The sequence below is a fragment of the Carcharodon carcharias genome, chromosome 4 (genome assembly GCF_017639515.1).
Source record: "Carcharodon carcharias isolate sCarCar2 chromosome 4, sCarCar2.pri, whole genome shotgun sequence".
NCBI lineage: Eukaryota > Metazoa > Chordata > Chondrichthyes > Lamniformes > Lamnidae > Carcharodon > Carcharodon carcharias.
Window position 1 is genome coordinate 94,978,753 of NC_054470.1, and position 23,586 is coordinate 95,002,338.

The 23,586-nt window shown below is 40.7% G+C and overlaps 1 protein-coding gene across 12 annotated transcripts in view; it reads left to right on the top strand.

Annotated features, from left to right (window-relative positions):
* LOC121276898 (receptor-type tyrosine-protein phosphatase delta) overlaps window positions 1–23,586 on the top strand; it is a 612,167-nt gene that overhangs the window by 563,852 nt on the left and 24,729 nt on the right. For all 12 annotated transcript variants that reach the window (XM_041185518.1, XM_041185525.1, XM_041185519.1 and 9 more), the window contains 5 exons: window positions 16,579–16,864; window positions 17,637–17,815; window positions 19,429–19,555; window positions 20,145–20,270; window positions 22,421–22,575. In XM_041185518.1, coding sequence (XP_041041452.1) covers window positions 16,579–16,864; window positions 17,637–17,815; window positions 19,429–19,555; window positions 20,145–20,270; window positions 22,421–22,575 — 873 coding nt within the window. The remainder of the gene's footprint in view (window positions 1–16,578; window positions 16,865–17,636; window positions 17,816–19,428; window positions 19,556–20,144; window positions 20,271–22,420; window positions 22,576–23,586) is intronic.

Consider the following 23,586-nt stretch of genomic DNA (forward strand, 5'->3'; position numbering starts at 1 on the left):
ACCATAATAACACATTGACTTTCCCCACAAGAAGGGAATGTTTGTCATACGCTTCTGTTGATAGCTACAGTGCAGTAATTGGAAAAGACTTGGGTGGATGACATGCTCCCACTGACCATTCCCCTTTTTATAGTGGAAGAATCGTTCCATACTTTGCCGTACTTTTGACACTAAACATTGTGGAGTTTACAGGTTTCATTTTGAGGACGTTTCTGTTTATTTCATAGTTTTTACGAGGTAGATGTAGAGTATTCTCTCATAAAACTAATATTTTCTGCTGCTATTAACAGTGCAAGGCTTGATCATTCAAAGTTTTCTTTCAGAAAATTTGGGAAACATATCAGTAATTTGTAATATGGCACGTTGGTAAGTGTAGCATTACCTGGGAAGAGGAAAGTTTATATAGCACCTTTCACAACCTCAGGACATCACAAAGCATTTTATACCAATGAAGTACTTTTGAAGCACCTCTTCAAGAGCGGTTAGCCTTGCCAGTGAGGTTCATATCCCATGAACAAATAGAAAAAAAGTGTTGTCACTGTAGGAAGAATAGCAGCCAATTGCACACAGCAAGCTCCCCCACAAACAACAATGTGATAAGGACTAGATCATTTGTTTTTGTGATGTTGATTGATGGATAAATATTGGCAGGGCACCCGGGATAACTTCCTTGCTTTCCTTTGAAATAGTGGCACAGAATATTTTATCATTGTTTGGTACTATATAATTTGAATATTGCTGAAAAAAGACATTTTGCTGAAGCTTTTCGTCTTGTACTCATCAGGACAATTACAAGAACACCAACATCAGGGGAAGCAACAACTTTGAAAAGCTTCGACAAAATGTCTTTTAAAAAATTTTTTATGTGTACCAGAAAGGGCAGATGAAGCCTTGGTGTAACTCCTCTTCTGAAAGATGGCTCCCCTGACAATGCAGCACTCTGTGTACTGCACTGGAGAGTCAGCTTGATTTTGTGTGCTCAGCGCCCGGATTTTTGTGCGGGCTCAGGAAAACCTGACCTGAGCACTTATGCAGCTTCCAAAATGCATACCCGGCCCACCCGTGACTTTACCCAGGATTTTTATCTTTTCACTCGGGCCAGGTTCGCAGTGCATTTTGCAATCTGTGATGGAGTACATGATGAATGTGGATTAGGCTGCTGATTAGGAGGCCCACCTTGGTTTTCCAACAACTCCCAACATAGTTTCCTGCCATTATCAAATCATAATCATTTAAAAATCTCCAGCAGCACTTGACAATAAATGAAACTGAGATATATACATTAGCCAAAGAGATACTAGTTCACTCTTACATGTAGCAGTTTTTATTAATGCTGTCAAAAAGGACGTTAACTGACAATTATGAAAGAGGTTTACAAAGTAGCAGCATCTGAAAAACAACAGTTACAATCAAAGGGGCCTCTGGATGGTTGATGTGTGTTCTGAAATTTCTGGTAGAGCGTCAATGAATCAGTCCCTTTAAGTTCCTTTTGAAAGAAGCAGTGGTTCATTTTGATGGCACCAAGGGAGATGCCAAGGATGATCAGGATGAATTCTCAAGGTCGGCTATTTGCCTGGCCCATGTCATAAAAAATCTTCTGATCATTACTTTTATTCTTTCACAGGATGTGGGCATTGCTGGCTAGGCCAGAATTTGTTGCCCATCCCTAATTGCTCTGTGGACCTTATTTTGTGTTTAGACTTTCTGAAGCATCATGGACAAAATTTGTGTTTCATTTTTATTGCCCATGATCAATATGTTTGTATGGAAGGGGTGTGTACTTTCTTACCCTCAGGGTGATTGTCCTGATTTAAATATGTCCAGAAGCAAGCTTTTTGAGTTTTACAGTAAATAAGGTTAGTTATTGTCACACACTTGACCTGGAGGTTTGAAACAAGATATCACACACATGCTGTCAAACGAAGATTAGATATAGATGAAGGTAAAACAATACAAATTACAGTTTATGATTATCTCAGTCTCTTTCATGGCAGGCCTGTAGTTTCTTAGACAAGTTGAGGTTTTAGTTGAAGTGAAGATTCTCAATAAGCTGTGAGACTTCTTGTAGTTAAATGTCCAGAAGGTTGGTTCTCAGATAAAATCAAAGTTGAAACAGGTTGCGGTGAGTCCTCTCTCACTTCCAAGGTATTGCTACTTATCTCCTTGGTTGCTTAGATGGCTTTCTGGTGGAACTCTATCTCTGAAGAAGAACTTCTTGCTATTATTTTAAAAGAAGGCAACAAAATAGCTTCCCTACCATGTGACCTGTACAAGTTCAAAATCCTTTTTCCAAAAATAGGTTGATTACGTATCCTGTTTTGTTGTTGACACCTTAACATTCACATTCGTCTAACACACTTGAGCTTTGACGTTTCTTTTGTCCATGGTGAAATGGAAAGATAAGCTGGCTGGAATGCTATAGTTCTTTTGTTGATGGCCCATCCTTAAGCAAGGGGATGTGTGAAATCCCCAGATGACCATGAATGTCCATATTTAATTAGGTATTTGCTTGAGACCCAGGATTGTCTGAAGCTTGAATTGCCAAAGGCACATGATTTGCAGTGGCCATTTTAATAGTCTGTGTGTGTTCAAAATTTCAAAGTATTGACTAAAAGTTCAACAAATTTCAACAAATTTTTTTATTCGTTCATGGGCTGTGAGCATCGCTGGCTAGGCCAGAATTTATTGCCCTTGGGAAGGCAAATACTGGAACATGACATAAGTAACCACACAAATTTTATGAATCACATTTAACTCTGCTACCTGCTAATTCTTTGCACATACTGCGTTATAAAATTCCCTTCTTTATGTTGTTATGTAAGGAATGAGAGAACTAGCTGTGGAAAAGCAGAATTCAACTGCGTACTATACCTTTGGTTTAGCCATTCCTTGCATCAAACAATCAGAGGGGGGCAGTGGCATAGCGGTAATGTCACTGTACTAGTAATCCAAAGGTCCAGGCTAATACTCTGAGGGAATGGGTTCCACCAAAGCAGTTGGCGGAATTTAAATTTAATTAATAAATCTGGAGTTAACAGCTAGTAATGGTGACCATGAAAGCACCTTTGATTGTCATAAAAACTCACCTGATTAACCAATGTCCTTCAGGGAAGGACATCTGCCATCCTTACCTGGTCTGGTCTACACGTGACACCAGAGCTACAAGTTGACACTTAATGCCCTCTGAAATGGCCGAGCAAGCCACTCAGTTGTACCAAATCACTACAAAGTCAAAAAGAGGATTGAAACCAGATGGACCTCCCTGCATCAACCTAGGCACTGGAAACAACAACGGAAAATCCAGCCCCGTTGACCCTGCAAAGCCCTTTTAACTAACGTCAAATTAAGAGAGCTGTCCTAGAGATGATTCAGCGTCAGCTTGACATAGTCAAGCTCACCAAATAATACCTTATAATGTCCCAAACAGCACCATTACCAGATCCCTGTCAGTGGGACAGGACATACCCACCAGAGGACGTGACACAGTGGTATACATTGTGAAGCAAATTGCCCTGGGAGTCCTCAGCATTGACCCTTGACCCCATGAAGTCACATGGAAACAGGTCAAACATAAGCAAGGAAACCTTCTGTTGATTACCATTGCCCCCACCTCTCAGCTGATAAACCAGTACTCCTCCATGTTGAACACCAATTGGAAGAATCACTGAGGGTGGCACAGGCACAGAATATACCGGGAGCAGGGGGATTTCAATGTCCATCATCAAGAGGAGCTCGGTGGCACCACTACAAACTGACCTGGCCAATTCCTGAAGGACATAGCTGCTAGGCTGAGTCTGCGGCAGGTGGTGAGGGAACCAACATGAGGGAAAAACACACTTGAGCTCATCCTCAAGAACCTACCTGTCACAGATGCACCTGCCCATGACAGTACTGGTAGGAGTGATCACTGTGCGGTCCTTGTTAAGACAAAGCCCTGTCTTTACATTGAGGATACCCTCCATCATGTTCTGTGGCGCTACCACAATGTTAGATGAGATAGATTTAGTACAAACCTAACAATTCAAAACTGGGCATCCATGAGGCACAAGCACAGCTACAGCATTGTATTCAACCACAATCTGTAACCTCATAGCCTGGCACATCCCTCACTCCTCCATCACCATCAAGCCAGGGGATCAAACCTGGATTAATGAAGAGTGCATGGGGGCATGCCAGGAACATCTTCAGGCATACCTAAAAAAATGAGGTGTCAACCTGTTGAAGCTACAACACAGGACTACTTGCATGCCAAACAGTGGAAGCAAGATGCGATAGACAGAGCTGAGCAACTAAACAATCAGTGGATCAGATCTGAGCTCTGCAGTCCTGCACATTCAGTTGTGAATGGTGGTGGACAATTAAACAACTAACTGGAGGAGAGGCTCCACAAATATCCCATCTTCATTGATGGAGGAGCCCAGCACATCAGTGCAAAAGATAAGGATGAAGCATTTGCATCCATCTTCAGCCATAAGTGCTGAGTGAATGATCCAACTCGGCCTCTTTCTGAGGTCCCCATCATCACCAATGGCAGCCTTCAACCAATTTGATTCACTGCACATCATATCAAGAAATGACTGAAGGCACTGGATACTGCCCTGGCACCATTCTGGCAGTAGTACTGAAGATTTGTGCTCCAGAAATAGCAGTACAACTACAACACTGGCAACTACTCAACAATGTGGAAAATTGCCCAGGTATGTCCTGTCTAGAAAACACAGGACAAATCCAAGCCGGCCAATTACTCCCCCATCAATCTACTCTCGATCATTGACAAAGTGATGGAAGGTGTCATGAAGCCGTTATCAAGCGGCACCTACACAGCAATAACCTGCTCATTGATGCTCAGTTTGGGTTCCACCAGGACCTCTCAGCACCTGACCTCATTACAGCCTTGGTTCAAACATGGGCAAAGGGATTGAACTGAAGAGGCAAGGTGAGAGTGACTTCCCTTGACATCAAGGCTGTATTTGACCGAGTGTGGCATCAAAGAGCCCTGGCAAGACTGAAGTCAATGGAAATCAGTGGGGAGACCTCTCCACGGTTAGAGTCATACCTAGCACAAAGGAAGGTTGGAGCTCTTCAGCTGCTTCATCAATGACCTTCCCTTCATCATAATGTCAGAAATGGGGATGCTTTCTGATAATTGCACAATGTTCAACACCATTTGCAATGCCTCAGATACAGAAGCAGTCCATGCCCAAAGCAGCAAGACCTAGACAACATTCAGTCTTGGGCTGATAAGTTGCAAGTAATATTCACGCCACACAAATGCCATAACCATGTCTCCTTGACATTCAAGGCATGACCATCACTGAAATCCCTTGCCGCCCTATCAACATCCTGGGATTTATCATTGACCAGAAACTTAACTGGACCAGCCATATTAATGCTGTGACTACAAGTGCAGGTCAGGAGCTAGGAATTCTGCGGCGGGTAACTCACCTCCTGACTCCTGAAAGCCTGTCCATCTATCTACAAGGCACAAATCAGCAGAGTGATGGAATACTCCCACTTGCCTAGAAGAGTGGGCCTTCAACAGCACTCAAAGCCCAACAGCATCCAGGACAAAGCAGCCCACTTGACTGGCACCCCATCCACCACCATTAATATTCTCTCCCTCCAGAACAAATGCACAGTGGCAGTAGTATGTCCCACTTACAAGCTGCACTGCAGCAACTCACCTAGGCTCTTCAACTGCATCTTCCAAACCTGCGGCCTCTGCCATCTAGAAGGACAAGGGCAGCAGGTACATGGGAATGCCACCACCTCCAAGTTCTCCTCCAAGGCAAATGCCATCTGACTTGGAACTATATCATTGATCCTTCACTGTCGCTGGGAGAAAATCCTGGAACTCCCTTCCTATTAGAATTGGGGGTGTACTTTCACCATATGAACTGCAGCGATTCAAGAAGATGGCTCACTACCACCTTCTCTAGGGCAATTAGGGATAGGCAACAAATGCTAGCCTAGGCAATGACGCCCACATTCCATGACAGAATTAAAAATAAACAGTTGCACTTAAAGCGACAAGGTGAGAATTGCCAAAACCACTGTTTCTGATCATAATGCCTGTTTCAAGTTTGCTACAAATCCAACTCTCGTTTGCAATTGTATTTGTGTGAAGAATTTATGACTGTCTCAGGATCAAAAAAAAAGTCACCTGTCTGGATTTGGCCTTAATGAAGTTTGAATGAGAAATACTAGTCAATGGTGGAAAAAAATGTCAATCTGCCAGAAAATGTGATGCTGTTTACATGTAAAATAATAACTGCACTGTGAATACTGAGTAAGGGGAAATTGCAATCTTGTCTTGCACTGAGTGTTGGATGTGATGGAATACATTTCTTATCAACAGGACATTTGGCCATTCAATGCATCTCATCTCAATCTGTTGTAGGTCATGTTAAAGATCTAATGTTGGTCATTTAGTGGCATTTCGTTTAGCTGTCTGCTGTCATGTTAATTCAGTTCTCCTTTTCTTGTCCTTATGCATGCTTTTCTATCACCCTATCCACAGATTTGGTTCCAATCACAGGTATATAGGTACAACTGAAGTCCACTTTGATTCAGGCTGGACAAAAGCATGTGGGCTTCAGTAAAAAAGATAATGAGGAAAGAAATAAAAACATTTACTTGCAAAAGGATGTCTTTGATGGGACATCATAGAGATAATACGTTAAATTAATGGAATAAAGGGAAAAAACAATATTTTCAGGTACAGCAGGACTAGAGAGCACAGATTCAGGCTTTGGGGAGCAAATTTAGGACAAATGTCAAGAAATATTTATTTACACAGAGGATGATCAGCAGTGGGACAGAAGAAATGATTAAGCCTAGGACATAGAACTTATTTAGCAAGCAACTGAAGGTTATAACAAGAGCTTCATGCTGACTCCTTCAGGCAGGTGCAGCATATGCCCAGCACAGATCCCGCAGGATGTGCACAGAAACCGAAACTGTTCCCCAAGGACCCCATAATTTTGGTCCTGGGAGCAAACAAATTAGTGCAGTGAACTGTGTGGTGAGCCTTCATTTGAAACTAATAAAGCTGGAAAGAGGAAAGATTTGGAAGATAGTGTCTTTGCAGCAAAGGAGTTGACGGGTAAAACAATTATATATTAAACATGCTAGACATAAATTTGTTTTTCTTTCAAAGAATCTGCTGCACACTTTTGACTAATTTTGCTGTTAGTAAAGGAAGATTATTGTGGGTCTATTTTGATCAAATAGCCACTTTCCTACATTGATTTAACATAAATTTATTTTTGTATGACTTGCATTTTTCAACTGATTTTAGCATGGATATGATTTCCTTGTGAATTCTAATGCTAAGCATTAGCATTTATTTGCAAGCGTGAAGAATATCCAATAAATATATCAGTAATTTTTCTCAGTTTCACTGACTGAAAGGATTTTACATTGATACTGACATCAGCTAAATTACCCCTGCTGATTGCAAATGGGTATTACCTGCATTCCAGGTAGTAATCTGGCCCAAGGGAGTAATCTATAACATAAATAAATAAAGATAGCAGTTACTGGATTACTCACTTAACCTACTGAACTTTTCAGTTATATCTGGTGCAGCTCATCAATGCTAGTTCATAGCTAGTTATTTGAATGGCATCCTATTTACATTACCAGTGAACCCAGCAAAAGTTATGGCCAGTATAAATTGCAGTTGCAGTATATACGTTTGCAGCACAGGGAGATTTTTGGAGATCTTCTCTATCTTCTGCTGAGTCCTGGTTCTGCTTGCTTCTTGGCCACTAGGAGGGTTGATTTGATAGTTGCAGTTAGATCATGCAAACTACTCAAGGTACTGCCCCAAAACTCTCTGAAACTGGTTGCCATTGTTCTCTTGACATGGTTCCCCAAGGTCTTCGAAAGGCTAGTGGTCCATACCTCAGATTGACTAAAGTAAGAGTGGTAAAATGCAGAGGGTCCTGGAACTGCTGTTGGATACAGATACTGCTACACCATTTCAAATTCTTCTCGGATACTGGCAGAGCAGATGTCATTGCGCTCTGCCATGATGCTAGTTGCTTGTCTCAGGGCCTGTGAGATGACATCCAGGGCCTCCATCTAATTTTTAATGCTCATTCAGTATCCTTCCTTAAAGCAAGCACCTGAGATCTGAGCCCTGAGGCTTTGGAACTGGGATACACTCCTGCACACTTCCACTACCCACAGTTAGAACTCCACTGTTTCCCTCTAAGTATCCTAACAAATGCTGCAACTACTCAGGGCATTCTTTTGCATGTTTCTGCTGCCTGCTGATGTATTTTCCATCCTGTGATGTGGCAGGCTGGATTTACACAGACTCCACAAGTTTTCATATTCTAATTAGCCGAGCCCGTTGCAGTTGGTGCTGCTGTAGTATGGTGGTTGAAAGTTTCACCAAGCCATGCTGTTGGCAGCAACATGGCACATCAGTATATCTGGACTGGCAGTTTTTTCTGTAGCTTCCATGCTAAAGGCTCTGTTATCCTTCTTTAAAGACCTGACAAGGAGGCAGAAAAATTGATGTAGTGTCTAGCCTGATGCACCACTTGAATTCTGTTTACTGCCAGACTATGTTTGATTTGGCAGCTTGAACTAAACAGTGATCACCAATTGATCTGATTCCTCACAACATTACTAGTTTACAGCCTGGGCTAGATTCTATCTGTAGCACTCCTAGTGCAGCGTGTCCAGCATCTGGCAAGTGCATAAAAACAAAAAAACTGCAAGTGCATGCCTGGTTTGTGAGGCATGATTTTCAGTCCATCACTATAAAAGATGAAAATTTACCCATAAGTGGAAACATGAATAACTTTTAGTTAGTTGTGGCTCAGTCGGTAGCACTCTCACTTCTGAGTCAGAAGGTTGTGGGTTCAAGTCCCACTCCAGGGCTTGAGCACAAAATCAAGGCTGAGAATCCGGTGCAGTACTGAGTGATTTCTACACTACCTGAGGTGCCATCTTTTGGATGAGATGCTCAACAAAGCCTCCATCTGCTGACTCAGGTGGATTAGGGACAAGATTACATGGCACTATTCGAAGAGCAGGGGAGCTAACCCCAGTGTCCTGACAAATATTTATCCCACAATCAACACAATAAAGCAAATTATCTGTCAATATCGCATTGTTATTTGTGGGAGCTTGCTCTGCACAAATTGGCTGCTGTGTTTCCTTCATTACAACAGTGATGCAGTTCTAAAATACTTCATTAGCTGCAAAACTCTTTAGAATAGCCTGCAGCTGTGAAACGTGCCATAGAAATACATGTCTTTTCCCTTTATACCAGTTTCATTTTTGGTGTATATACTGGGATGAATTATAACCCTTAAAAAAAACAGATGGGTTGCAAAAAAATTTTAAATCTCAAATCCCAGCCTGCTTATTTCCAGGTTTAACAGAGGGAGGATATAAGGATGTCAACCACCTGCTCGCATGGGGAAGGTTGGGTATTTAAAAATTATGATAGGCTGGGAGCTTCACAGTAGCAGCTTAAAACCCCACTGCATGCAGAGGAATCTGAACTTCCAGCTTTCCTGTCTGAAAATCTGGCCCTCCTGCTGTCCAGTAAACCTGCCCATATCACTGCTGGGGCCTCTGATTCTATTGACTGCAGCCCAGGGACTATTTCCTTCAGTCGCTATATAAACACATTCGAAAATAATGCACTGGGCAGAATTTTGCCCTCATTGGGTGGGCTCAGCGAGCGGGAGCGGTCGGGAAGCCAGCTGCAGCCTGCGATCAGGGCCCAACCACGATTTCACGCTGGCACATGAGCAGGAGGGACATGTTAGAAATTCGGTTGGAAATTTTTAATTTTTTTAAAAGTCACTGAACGAAACCTTATCCCGTGGATGAGGTTTCGCAAAAAGTCCAAAGACCGCTTTGCCTTTTTGCCTGCCCGCCAACCATAAGGTTGGATGGGCAGCAAAAAATTTAATTCAATTGGCACTTTAATGGCCTCAATAGGCCTATGAATTGTCAGCGGGCTCTTTGCCGACTTCTGAGCGCGTCAGCTGAGCAAAGTATCGCGCGAGTGCACGATGATGTCAGGGTGCTTGCCCGACCTCACCGCCTGTCATTTTACGCCCGATTGGGTCAGGCACACATCCGCCCAATGAGTGCAGTATTCTGCCCATTATGATTCTGCTAGGAGCAACAAAAATGTTTTAAAATCTTATTTTACCCCTTTTGTAAACCTTGACCTGAATGAGTTTAATTTTCTGGGATAGTTTGGTAACATATATAGCAGTGGCTTCTTTCACGTTAGTCTTCCGCAGCATTGCAGTTTCAAGTAGTTTCACAATAGGAATTTTTTTTTAGCTACTTTCATTTTTAATTCCAGTCTATTATTGAGCCCTCATTCAAGTCCCCTCTTCTCTCTGTCCCATTCTTTAAAAGCACAGGAATGTTGAATTAAAAAAAAGCTTGAAAGATTTCTAATGGTATTGGTTGAGGGGTAAGTGTTGGCTAGAACATAGAGGAAAAGTCCCCTTCTTTTAAGTTTACCTGATAGTGTCTCGGTTGCACATCTAGACTGAAAGACGTTACCTCCAATGGTGCTGGACTCCCTTCATGGTGAGGTGTTCTTATGTTTCTGAAGTGATGCTTGAAGCCATGAACTCTGACCCAGAGGTGATCCTGAGCCAAAGCTGGCTTCTATGTCCTTAGACATTGTGATCACTTCTGAAAAAGGATTGCATCTTTGAATTCCATCTAAATAAATAACCCAGAATCAATGATGCAACAAATTATTCACTTAGCTGCAACAGTAATAATTGTGACACTTGATAATTTAGATTATTCAAGAATAACTGGAATATTGTGTCAAACAGCTCAGTTCACTTGTATAAATAAAAACAAAAAACTGCAGATGCTGGAAATCCAAAACAAATACAGAATTACCTGGAAAAGCTCAGCAAGTCTGGCAGCATCGGCGGAGGAGAAAAGAGTTGACGTTTGGAGTCCTCATGACCCTTCAACAGAACTGAGTGAATATTAGGAGAGGGATGAAATATAAGCTGGTTTAAGGTGGAGGGGGTGGGGGGAGAGAAGTCGGGGGTGGGGGGGTGGTGGTTGTAAGGACAAGCAAGCAGTGATAGAGCAGATAATCAAAAGATGTCACAGACAGAAGAACAAAGAGTTATTGAAGGTGGTGATATTATCTAAACGAATGTGCTAATTAAGAATGGATGGCAGGACACTCAAGGTACAGCTCCAGTGGGAGTGGGGTGGAAAGACTAACAGGGCATAAAAGATATAGATTTAAAAATAATGGAAATAGGTGGGAAAAGAAAAATCTGTATAACTTATTGGAAAAAACAAAAGGAAGTGGGAAGAAACGGAAAGGGGAAGAAATGGAGGAGGGAGTTCAAGATCTAAAGTTGTTGAATTCAATATTCAGTCCGAAAGGCTGTAAAGTGCCTAGTCGGAAGATGAGATGCAGTTCCGCCATTTTGCGTTGGGCTTCACTGGAATAATGCAGCAAGCCAAGGACAGACATGTGGGCAAGAGAGCAGGATGGAGTGTTAAAATGGCAAGCGACAGGGAGGTTTCTTGCGGACAGACCGCAGGTGTTCTGCAAAGCGGTCGCCCAGTTTACGTTTGGTCTCTCCAATGTAGAGGAGACCGCATTGGGAGCAAGGAGTGCAGTAGACTAAGTTAGGGGATATGCAAGTGAAATGCTGCTTCACTTGAAAGGAGTGTTTGGGCCCTTGGACGGTGAGGAGAGAGGAAGTGAAGGGGCAGGTGTTGCATCTTTTACGTGGGCATGGGGAGGTGCCATAAGTAGGGGTTGAGGAGTAGGGGGTGATGGAGGAGTTGACCAGGGTGTCCCAGAGGGAACGATCCCTACGGATCTCTTGCAGTTGTCTGTAGATTGTAGAATGTAAAAAAAAACAATCATTTGTCTGAAGAATTTAGAGGTTTGGAAGGAAAATTTCTTTTCATGTACAAGTCAATATTTTATTTTAATTACTCTGGTCATTGACTAACAAACATTGAAGCAAATAATAAACAATATACGTGCTACTCCCATCCCCAATGACAAAATATCACTCAGTGGGCTGAATTTTCCTACCGTCAGGGGCGAAGTTGAAGGGCGCGGCACCATTTTACGTGGGCGGGCAATTAAGGCCTGCCCAGCGTGATGTGCACAGGGAAGTGCTATGCACTCCCTGTGCAGGCGGTGGGGGGGGGGGGGGGGGGGGGGGGGGGTTATCCCAAAATCGAGAGTGCACTCTTTCACGCGTGTGCACGAAAGGGCGCACTCATCTCCCTAAGGCTAAGTGCAGCCCCAGGGAGACCGGCTGCACATCTAAAAAATAGAAAAATAAAATTTCCCTTACATGTCCCCTCATGTGACAATGTCACGTGAGTTGGGCCATGTCCATAATTTTTACAAAATCTTTATTAAAATTTTTTAAAGCCTACATGAAACCTCATCCCGCCCGTGGATGAGATTTTATGTTTTTTCTAGTTCCCGCCGGGGCCCCTGGCCTGCCCGCCAGCCTTAAGGTTGGACGGGCAGGTCCTTTAATTACTTAATTGATCCTGTCAATGTCCTCAATTGGCCATTGACAGGTCGGCGGGCGCACAGCTGATTTTGCTGCATTCCCGCCTTCCTGAAAATTTAAATCGGGTGCGGTGACATCGGGAGTTCTCCCCGATGTCACCGTGCATCATTTTATGCGTCGGCGAGCAGGCCCCGCCCCCTCTCACCAGCTCATAAAATTCTGCCCGGTAAGTCTACTGTTACCCTACCCTCCCCTTCTGACGGAAGTATGAATCACTGACTGAACCATTGCCTTGTGCACTGGAATATAGGAACAAAACTAGGCCGTTTAGCCCCTTGAGCCTGTTCTGCTGCCATTCAGTGAGATCGTAGCTGAACTACAACCTAACTCCATATACTCGCTTATGCTAAATATTCCTTAACGGTTTTGAATTATAAAAATCTATCAATCTCAGGCCTAAAATTTGCAATTGATCTCACATCAATTGCCATTTATGGAACAGCATTCCAAACTTGTGCCATTCTTTGTATTTAAAAAAGTGTTCCCTAATTTCACTTCAAAAAGACTTTGCATTAGTTTTTAGACTGTTCCCCAGCCAGAGGAAATAGTTTCTACCTGAACTATCAAGTATCCTGGGAACATTGATCAAACCACCACCCCTCCCCCCCAGCTTAGCCTTCCAAATTCCAGGAATTACAACCCTAGTTTGTGCAATCGCTCCCTGTAATTTAACCCCTGGAGTCCAGGTATCATTCTGATAAACCTGTGCTGATCGCTCTCCAAGGAAATTATCTCCCTCCTGAGGTATGGTATCCAGAACTGCTCACAGTAGTGCAGCTGTGATCTAACCAGGCTTTGTCTTGCTGAAGCACGACTTCTACCCCTTAGTATTCCAAGGGAAGATTTTCCGGTCCCGCCCGCCATGGGAATCATCACAGGTGGGACAGAAAATTTGATGGACCAGCCAAAGGTCCGTTGTCTTTGGGCGGGAATTGCCGGTCCTGTGGCAGGTGGGGCCGGAAAATCCCGCCCCTGATCTTCTTGACATAAAGACCAGGATTTAATTTGCCTAGTTAATTATTTTCTGTACCTGTTCATGACATTTTAATGATCTATGTACCTGGACTCCCAGGTCTCTTTGGGCCTCCACTTTTCCCAGCTGTTGAGCAGTTAGAAAGTACTCTGTCCTATCCTTTTGAAGTGCAAAGTGGGTGACCTTACATTTGCCTACCTTGAAATCCATTTGCCCCAGTTTTGTCCATTCACTTAATCTATCAATATCTTTTTGTAACATTATGCTTCCGTCGACACTGCTTACAATGTCACTTATTGTGTTATCGGCAAACTTGGATATATAGCTTTCTATTCCATCATCTAAATCATTAATTAATGTGCTGAATGGTTGAATTCCCAACATAGATCTGCAGGGACACCACTGGGCACATCCAACTAATTAGTACCTGCCCATTATCCCTGCCCTCTGTCTCCCGCCATCTACTGACCCAAATATTAACCATATTGCACATAAATCAGCTGCATTTTACTGAATCAGCTGAAATGTGTCCATAATTTGCATATTCAAACACATTTTTCAGCCTCAGTAGACCCATTAGGCATTGTTCATTCCCGTCTGTTTGCCTCTTTCCCTATTTGAAGCAAAAGAGTTGACACACATTTTACACTTCTGCTTGCCCTCACTATTTCTCTACCTTTAACTGCTTCTCATCCTAAGCTATTATTCATCCCTCTGATTTTACATTGTTGGCATCCTTACTCCAGGCGCTTTAATTCCTCGAGATCCCAGTCATGTCACATATTCTCATTATTACCTCACTACCATACATAAATATAATTGCTCCCCCACTTGAGTGCTTTTCCTGCCGACACTCCCTTCAAGTGTCTTTTAATAGGTGATCAACTCTAGAAAGAGAGTTTGTACCAGAACACTTTTCTGAACAGTACATTTTCAGATTAATGCTCACCTTTGTAATAAACTTGGAATGGCGGGAAGATTTTTTGTAAGAAACAGTAACCTTTACTTACAGAGCTTCTGATGAAATTACATGCATGTTCCGAGACAGAGGCTAGAAAGCTCTGCCTCTAAGATTCCCCGCACTTAGGGCTAATTTGTCTGTACAGTCACATGATCCTCATAACAGTAAGAAAAGGTTTAGCTTACAATTACTGCACCTTGAAGGTTGAAGTCTCACCCCAGATACTGAAGCACATGACCGAGGGTGACATTCCAGTGCAGCACTGAGGGAGTGCTAACTGTTGGACCTGTCATATTTCAGCTAAAGTCACTAAAGCAGATTACCTGGTTATGATATTTTTTTCTGTTTATGGCACCTTGCTGTGCATAAATTGGTTGCTGCATTTCCTATATTACAACAGTGACAACACGTCAAAAGTAGTTCATTGGTTCCAGAATGTTTTGAGTGCTCTTAAGTCATGATGGACGTTATAATGCAATTTCTTTGATTTTTTTTTCTTGATGCCAAAAATACCAATTTGGATAAGTTCAGAGTTGTAACAGATGATTTTTTAAATAATTTAATAGAGTGTACAGTCTCACCGCAGGTCCATACTCAAAATGGAACACTCAGTCACGATAATAAACAGTCTCACCCTATCTAGGTGCATGAACATAGGTAAGAAATGCAGAAAGTGCTGGAAGAACTCAGCAGGTCTGGCAGCATCTGTGGGGAGAGAAACAGAATTAACATTCTGGGAATAGTATGACGCTCCTTTGGAACTGGAAGAATGTGTTCTGAAGGAGAGTCAGATTGGACTCGAAACATTAAATCTGTTTCTCTCTTCAAAGATGCTGCCAGACCTGCTGTGTTTTTCCAGCAGGTCTGTTTTTATTTCAGATCTCCATCATCTGCAGTATCTTGTTTTTATTTTGGGTAAGAATTATCACCATTTGGACTTGCTCACTCATGTGTACCTGAGTTCCCATTAAGCTGGGAAAGTCTGCTTACCCGCTTGCCAGTGAAGCCTTAATATTTAGATTTCAGTTCAGAAGACTTGTACTTCAGTCTTTACAAAACAAAATCAGTATCCAAAGTATTACTTTTCCTTAGAGTTTAACCTTAACTTGAAATAGAAAAACAAAAACACTGAATATTCACGGTTTTCTTTAAAACTAAGTGGCCACAATGTTATAAACACAATGTTCTGTGAGGAACCAATGAAGTATGACTTTCATTTCCATTCATGAGGTTTGCCAGGGCTCATTTACGGCCACACAAATTGTATTTCACCAACCCCTCTAGCGTGTCCTCCATCCATACAACCACAAGTGTATTTCTAAGCAGTGTATTATCAGAATACTAATGAATCTGTACAGAAGGAAAGAGTCACTAAATTGCAAAGATGTGGACCATACAACTGCAAATATTCCCATCGACTTCTCTTGTGTTTGATTATCTTAGTAAACTGTTGCTTTTCAACCCATGAAGAAGAAATATGCAAATTAGAAATGGAGTGATTTGACACTGCATAAAAGTGAAGTTGCCTTTTTTGGGGATGGGTTAAAATTGGAAAATAATACTGTTAGAAATGATGTATTCTGGAAGCAGATTCCTGTATTATGACCTTTGCTGGTTAATAGAATGGATCCATGGACTAAGCTATAATACTGTATTGGTGTGAAACAGGTTCTTGCTCGCAGCAATGCAGAGCTGATAGACCCAATTAGGGAAATTATACTCACCGCTGTTCAAGTGCTATTTACATTTAAATGCTAATTGGGGGGACAGTTGGCTCTCTGCTAATATTAAAAAGGCTTAAAATAAACTTTATATAGAAAAAAGCCCAGGCACATGTTAAAATAGGAGGCCATTGCCAGTTTGGTGTTTTCAACCCTAAGTTACACAATTGTACATTGATGAAAAGTTGAAACCACTTGCAATAATGCAAAATGTGTCACTGAACTGTAAGGAAAATAAAACATAATACTATAAGCTTTAAGATAATCCAGTGGTCTTGTTTATGAAGAACATGTGAAATCATAAGACCTATTGCAACTGTGTGGGTTTTCTTTTTGTTTTTACAGTGCTGGAGTTGGAAGGACTGGATGTTTCATTGTAATAGATGCCATGTTGGAGAGAATAAAGCATGAGAAAACTGTAGATATTTATGGTCATGTAACACTAATGAGATCACAGAGGAATTACATGGTTCAGACTGAGGACCAATATATCTTTATTCATGATGCACTGCTTGAAGCAGTGACTTGTGGAAATACCGAAGTGCCAGCCAGAAACCTGTACGCATATATCCAAAAGCTGACACAAGTGGAGCCAGGAGAAAACGTCACAGGAATGGAACTGGAATTCAAGGTAATTGAGCTGTTACTTGTGAAGAAAATTCCAACTTGTAGCTTCAAACACCTAATCAATTAAAGTAACTTCAGCAACTTATTACTTAATTATTCTTTGTGGGTGTTATATTCTTCACAACTTCAGAGATCAAAAAAAGGCCTTATATTAATACACTAAGAAAAGAGGTTAATATTACTGTACTCTAATTAAGGACAACCATCTCAACAAATTTGTGTGCATATAGAGAAATGATATATGTAGTTTCCAGGGGCATATGAAATTTTTGCTGATTGTATTGAGAGATGATAGTGCTTGGAAATGGAACATATTACACTTTAAGCGCACAGTGTCAGGTCAAGTGATCTCCAAATCAGGTTAGATAGAAAGTGTGCTCCCCCTATTCTCCCCCAACAATGTACCTCAACAACAATCTCTGAAGGACAACTAAATTACACCAGTTTGTCATTTCCCAGTTCACACACCAGCTATTCTATAGCTTCACTGAGTAGTACTGTTGGCTTTCTCCCAGTTATGTGCTGAGGGCCTGTGCTCACTTAGAACTGTGTTCGAAGTTCCAATACTTAGTTCAGAGGCAGAAGAGACATTCCTTCCATCAGCCCTATCTCCTTGTAATTCTGTCTCTGGAGCTTGTCCATCACTGATGCTAATTGCACCAATGTTGAACTCCAGTTTTAGACTGAATGTTACTATATAGTACAATTTACTTCCATAAAGCACCACTTTCCAAGTCATGGGCAATTCTAAAACTCTTTAATTTTTTTTCCCACAGCGTCTAGCCAACACTAAAGCCCACACATCAAGATTCATTAGTGCCAACCTCCCATGTAATAAATTCAAGAATCGCCTTGTTAATATTATGCCATATGAATCCACAAGAGTATGTCTACAGCCGATCAGAGGAGTCGAGGGCTCAGACTATATTAATGCCAGTTTTATTGATGGTTATAGGTAAGTGGGAGCATCAGTGGTCTTAAAATGTAAACTGCTTTAGGTGATATAACTGTGAGACCTCAGCTACACTGGTGCCTTCTGTATATGTACAGTGAATGGAATCAATGCTGTCACTATTGGTTTTTGGGCGATTATTAATCAATGAACTTGCATTAATAAGGTCATCTTTGTTCATTGTTTAGCATTGATGCAATCATGCCTCAAGCGAATCATGTTTACTTGTCAGCAATAAATTGTTATGGCACAGTCTGCATGATCAAGAACAGGCCAGTTGTAAAATAATGGATTCCACAATATATAATAGAAAATTAAAACATTCCAGGCTGTAATCTTGTTTTAAGATTCAGATGTTGGTTATAAAACCTGAGATGAGATTACGCCATATAACGTATCAAATTACTCCCTACATGATATAAACCAGCCATAGAATTTACCAACTATGAACTGCAAATGATTTCTCAAATGCAGTAATGATATTACAGTAATTATTTTCACACATCAATGATTTGGAATAGTCTGTGTCCACATTGATAGCGGCAGCTGGCCCAAAATTAAATTAGAAAATATTTTTAAAAGACATTGTCATCTCAGAGTGTAAGGTGACAGTTTTTCCTTTTCTCTCATGTTTTGTTACGCCTTATCAAAAAAATAAGATCATTGCCTTGTAATCACTCCCAGGTAGTCATTATTCTATGTCTAACCCAGCCAATTCCCTCTGTAAGGTTGCTGCATTGTTCCAAAACAACACTCCACTCCAAAAATTAATTAATTGCGTGAAGCTTTTGAAAATGTTTCAACATGATAAGATGCTAAGTAAATATGTGTTTTTAATCACATCCAGATATTTACTATCCTGCATCTATCCAAATCTCTCCATGAGCTTGTTGCTTTGTGATCAATCCCGGATGTCATAACATTCTCTATGGATCATGTGCAGATAGTGGTGTGATAATCAATCTGTGTTTCACAGGCAACTCATGAGCTACAAGTCAGCCAGGAGTGAACTAACAGCTGGATACCACTCACCTACAGTGCAACCTCCTTTATATGAATCATATGCTGCATTTTTTTCAGCCAGTGAAAGCAAATCTTGAATATCTTTTATTTCCATGTTTTATAACATTGCAATATTGATATAGAGTTAATCTCACCCCAGTAAAGATGCACATCCCATCTTATCACTGTAAACAGCCTGTTGCAAGGTTTTGCCACCTTCCCTACGAACAAACATAATAAAACAGTACTTACTTCATTAACTTGTCTGTAAACATATTGTGCAGAATAAAGATAGGTTTGTGAATGATCAGAGATTCAGTGAGATATAATTACTGTCCCTGATTGAATATTAATAGTTACAAAAACATGGCTGTTTCTTCCTAACATTTTGCACACCACACAAAACAGCTCTCTTCCCCACTGGATTCTCTGAAGTATAAATAGAAAGTAGTTTTAATTATAGTTTTTATTTTATTTCTAAGTAAGTGAACAGTAGATCCCAGCTGTGTAAAGAGTGAGTAAGGTTGCTTGCAGTTGACTAGTTTGTCATAAATGTAGTTCAGTGCGAGGGAGCAACATGACTACATGTTAATTTTCGTTTGTTTTATTTACAGGCAACAGAAAGCCTATATAGCCACACAGGGACCCTTAGCAGAGACAACAGAAGATTTCTGGAGAATGCTTTGGGAGCACAATTCTACAATTGTGGTTATGCTGACCAAGCTCCGAGAAATGGGCAGAGTAAGCACCCTGTGCATCACATAAATTCATACTAGTGGCATGCCTTGGGCAAATATCGACCAAGTAATATTGTATCCCCTTTACATTTTTATACATTGGTAACAAAGTATATGGCTTATAATAGCTTGAAATACACAGCAAGTTAAAGAAGAAGTTATGCAAATATTTTAAGCAGAATTCTACTGTTCTGATGAAAAGTCACTTCCAAAACGTAATCTGTCTTTTCCTTTAAAGTCCTGAGTAACCTACTGTGCAATTTCAACATTTCACAGCTTCAACTACTCGCTGCCCCCATAACTACAGATTGTAGAAATTGGAATGATTCAAGATCTCCCCCCAAGTCACAGCAAAACCTAAATGAAAGGACCTTAAGTGGCTAATTGACTAATTTCACCCTGTATGACTTCTAGTCAACCATATACCTGTGATTGGTATGGGACCTCTCAAGGCAGAATAATTTGAGAGTACCACCAGAACTGTTTCACAGAGAGTATCAGACTCATGTTAGAACAGCAGGGAATACCCAAAATGCTTAATGGACCAGACAAAATAATGCCTCACAATTCACAGTTGTTTTTGTGTTTTACAGGAAAAATGTCACCAGTATTGGCCTGCAGAGCGATCAGCTAGGTATCAGTATTTTGTAGTAGATCCCATGGCAGAGTACAACATGCCTCAGTACATTCTCAGAGAGTTCAAGGTCACAGATGCTAGAGTAAGCAAATTTTTTTCACCTTTGAGTAAAACAAAAATCAACCTTACATCAATTTGAGAATCTACCTACATGTGTAGGATCCATAGGCAAGACACAATTTGGGGGCTCACTAAATGCCCAATTTTATTACAGTTCAGCCTTCAGTTTGTCACAATGCCAGCTTTTAGTAACTTGCTTCAACATTTGTAAAAGACCACAGGCTGAATACTAAAGTTGTATAAGGGCAGCGCAGTCAGACCAGTATTGCTGCATGTCCAACTCACACTATAAATGGGTTGAATTTGAACATAGTGAGAACTTGGAATCAAGGCACAGCTTATGTTACAAAAAGATGATATTACTAGCTATCAAAAAGCAATATTTACCCATTGAGTCACCACATTGTAGAACAGACCTTTTTAAAAATTCACGTTTGTGATGTAGGTGTCACTGACATGTATTGCCCATCCTGAGTTGCCCTGAGAAGGCGGCACTAGATTGCCAACTTGAACCATTTCAGTCCATATGAGAATCTAAACCTTATACGTGAGTTAATATGTAAAGACAAGGAAGCACTGCAGCAGTTATCCAAATGCAGGTCATAACCCATTTGAAGTATTGTGTCCAGTTTTGGGAGATGTTCTTTTGGAAGGATGTTCTAGGTTTGGAGAAATTCTAGTGATGATTCAACAGGATGGTAAAGGGATGAAGGGAATGAGCTATGATTAGAGAATGTGCCGGCTTGGTTTTATTGCTTGGCTGTTATAAAATTAAGGGATTATCTGATTCAGGTATTTGTAATCATGAAGGGTGCATGGGGAGTGACTCTTCCCTTTAATAGGAAAATACAGAACCAAGTGCTGGAATTTTGATTCAGCTTAATTAAATGTATTTGTTCAAAGGGTTATGAGAATGTGAAATGAAATGCCCCAGAAGGCTATAGCTGTAGGATCAATTGAGTTGTTTAGCAATGACATTGAAACTTACTTGAGGACTTAGGTTCTGAAAGAATACCAAGAACGGGCAAGGAAACTGGGAATCATAAGATACTATATCAGAGCAGACATGATGGGCCAAATGATCTCCTATAACTCTAGCAGGCAACAGTTATCAATTAAGGAACTGTGCATTGGATGTTACAAACAAACCAGTAAAGCAAAAATAATAAAATGTGAACATAATATTGACTTTGTAACTGACAGTACTAATAGGTTCACAGTTTACTGCCTTAGTAAGATGGGAGTGAGCTGCAAGTGTCTTTGGACTCATCATTCAATCCTCCAGTGTGGATTCATTTTATACACAAATTCTAAAGATGATTATGCAACAAATAGCAATATTAACAGTAATAACTGTAATATTAAAGCAAATAATTCCCTTTTCCTGGTTCGTGGCCCCTATTCAAATTCAACATCACCTGCATGACATCTGCAGAATAAAAACTCAGCGCAGTCCATATGATGGACAAATTATTACTAATGTTATAGTGACAAATGCTATAATTATTCAACTGTAGTGTTCCACAAAGAATGGATTAGAAGTTGTTGAGCTGATTTTATGCCACTGTTACCATTCGAAAACAGTGTAAGCCTCAGGTTTTAGCACTTGAATTTATTTCCCTCCAGATATTCCTGGCTAGACAAATGTTGCTAACTAATTGACTCATAAATATCGCTGCTCTTAATATTCATGATAACAGCACTTTTATCAAGCATGAGGCCTGTTGTGGTTTCTCGTTATCAATTTTAACAAAAGCAACATTATAATACATTTTATAGTCAAGAAGAGCATATATGTTGTTATTAAATGGCAATGTTTTATTTTAAATACAAGCACCATACATAACCGAAAGCAAGTTGTCAAGTGAAGAGAAGGAGAACAGCCATTGTACTGCATTTGATCTGAGTGAATTATGATTTGAATTTAGAAGCACTCTCAGATTTATTGCATTACTTCAAATTGTCAAGTCTGCAGTTCCATCTTCAAGACTGGTTTTCCTGTTAATTGGTATTGAAAAACATAAAATAAATGAACCGCACGAGATGTTCTGACCGTTATATTACCTGAGCAGCAGTTTTTTCGGTCTATTTTGATTCCTTAGAGAATTTAACGAGGTGTGGCTCATTGATCGAGACCTTATTGTGTTTTCTTTTCCAATGGGGGTGAAACAGGATGGTCAGTCACGCACAGTGAGGCAGTTCCAGTTTACTGACTGGCCAGAGCAAGGTGTGCCAAAGTCTGGAGAAGGATTTATTGATTTCATTGGCCAAGTACACAAGACAAAAGAGCAGTTTGGTCAAGATGGACCCATCAGTGTTCACTGTAGGTGAGTAGTCTCTTCAATATGTTGTACCTTGCTCAATGGAAGTAAGGGAGACAGCGAAAGCAAAAGGTGATACAATTTTCTCTGATTGCATAAAATATGACCATGCTATGTAAAGTCAGCTTGGGGTGATACAACACAGAGAACATTAGAGAGCAGGCAAGCTGCTGGACTGGTGGATTTTGATTAAAAGCATAAAGGAATCCTTAAGGTGGCACAGGTTCAAAAAATCTCTGTCAGGTTATAAAGCAGGATCACAGAGGTTGCGTGAAATGAAAAATGCTACTTCCACCAGCAGAGCCTTCACATCACAGCCTGATCTGAGACTTTTGGTACACTTTGGAGAAACCACATTAGACGCTTTAAAATGTCTGGCTGCTTCCGTTCTGGGTGAAATGTGCATTTAGCCAACTAGGAATAAAGCAGTCAGCCCAACTAACGGAGAGAGGCATTTAATACTGAATGTTTATATCATCACATGATCCTCAGTATTTTTAATCCTCTTGGAATTTTTAAAATACACATTGAAACATTCTGAAATTATTTTTGTAAATGTGGATTATTTAGTTGAATTACATCACATTAGAGCAATGAAAATCCTTTTTCAATTTTTAAAGGCATCGAGTCAATTTTAACCCTTTTGCACAGCTGTGCACTTCATTTCCTCTCAGCACCATATTACACTATGAAGTCCAAAACCATCCAAGGCTTCAATCCTACCCCCCAGCACCTCTTTCACACTTGTAACTTCTAGTTATCTGATAGAAGTTCCATGTTCACTTCTAGCTGTCAGTCACTGTTTTACCTTCCTGTCTTTCTTATCAATGCTACTAAAGTTTGTATTCCACTGAACTTTCCATTCTCATTCCTCTAACACTCTAAATATACTGTACTACTCCACAGACCCTCATTCTGTTTAAATCAAAACTTAGCACAGTCTCTGACTTTAACTCATTCCTGTCCATTACCTTAAAACTATGGAACACCTTTTTTCCATTAGTAAGTTTGGGTTTT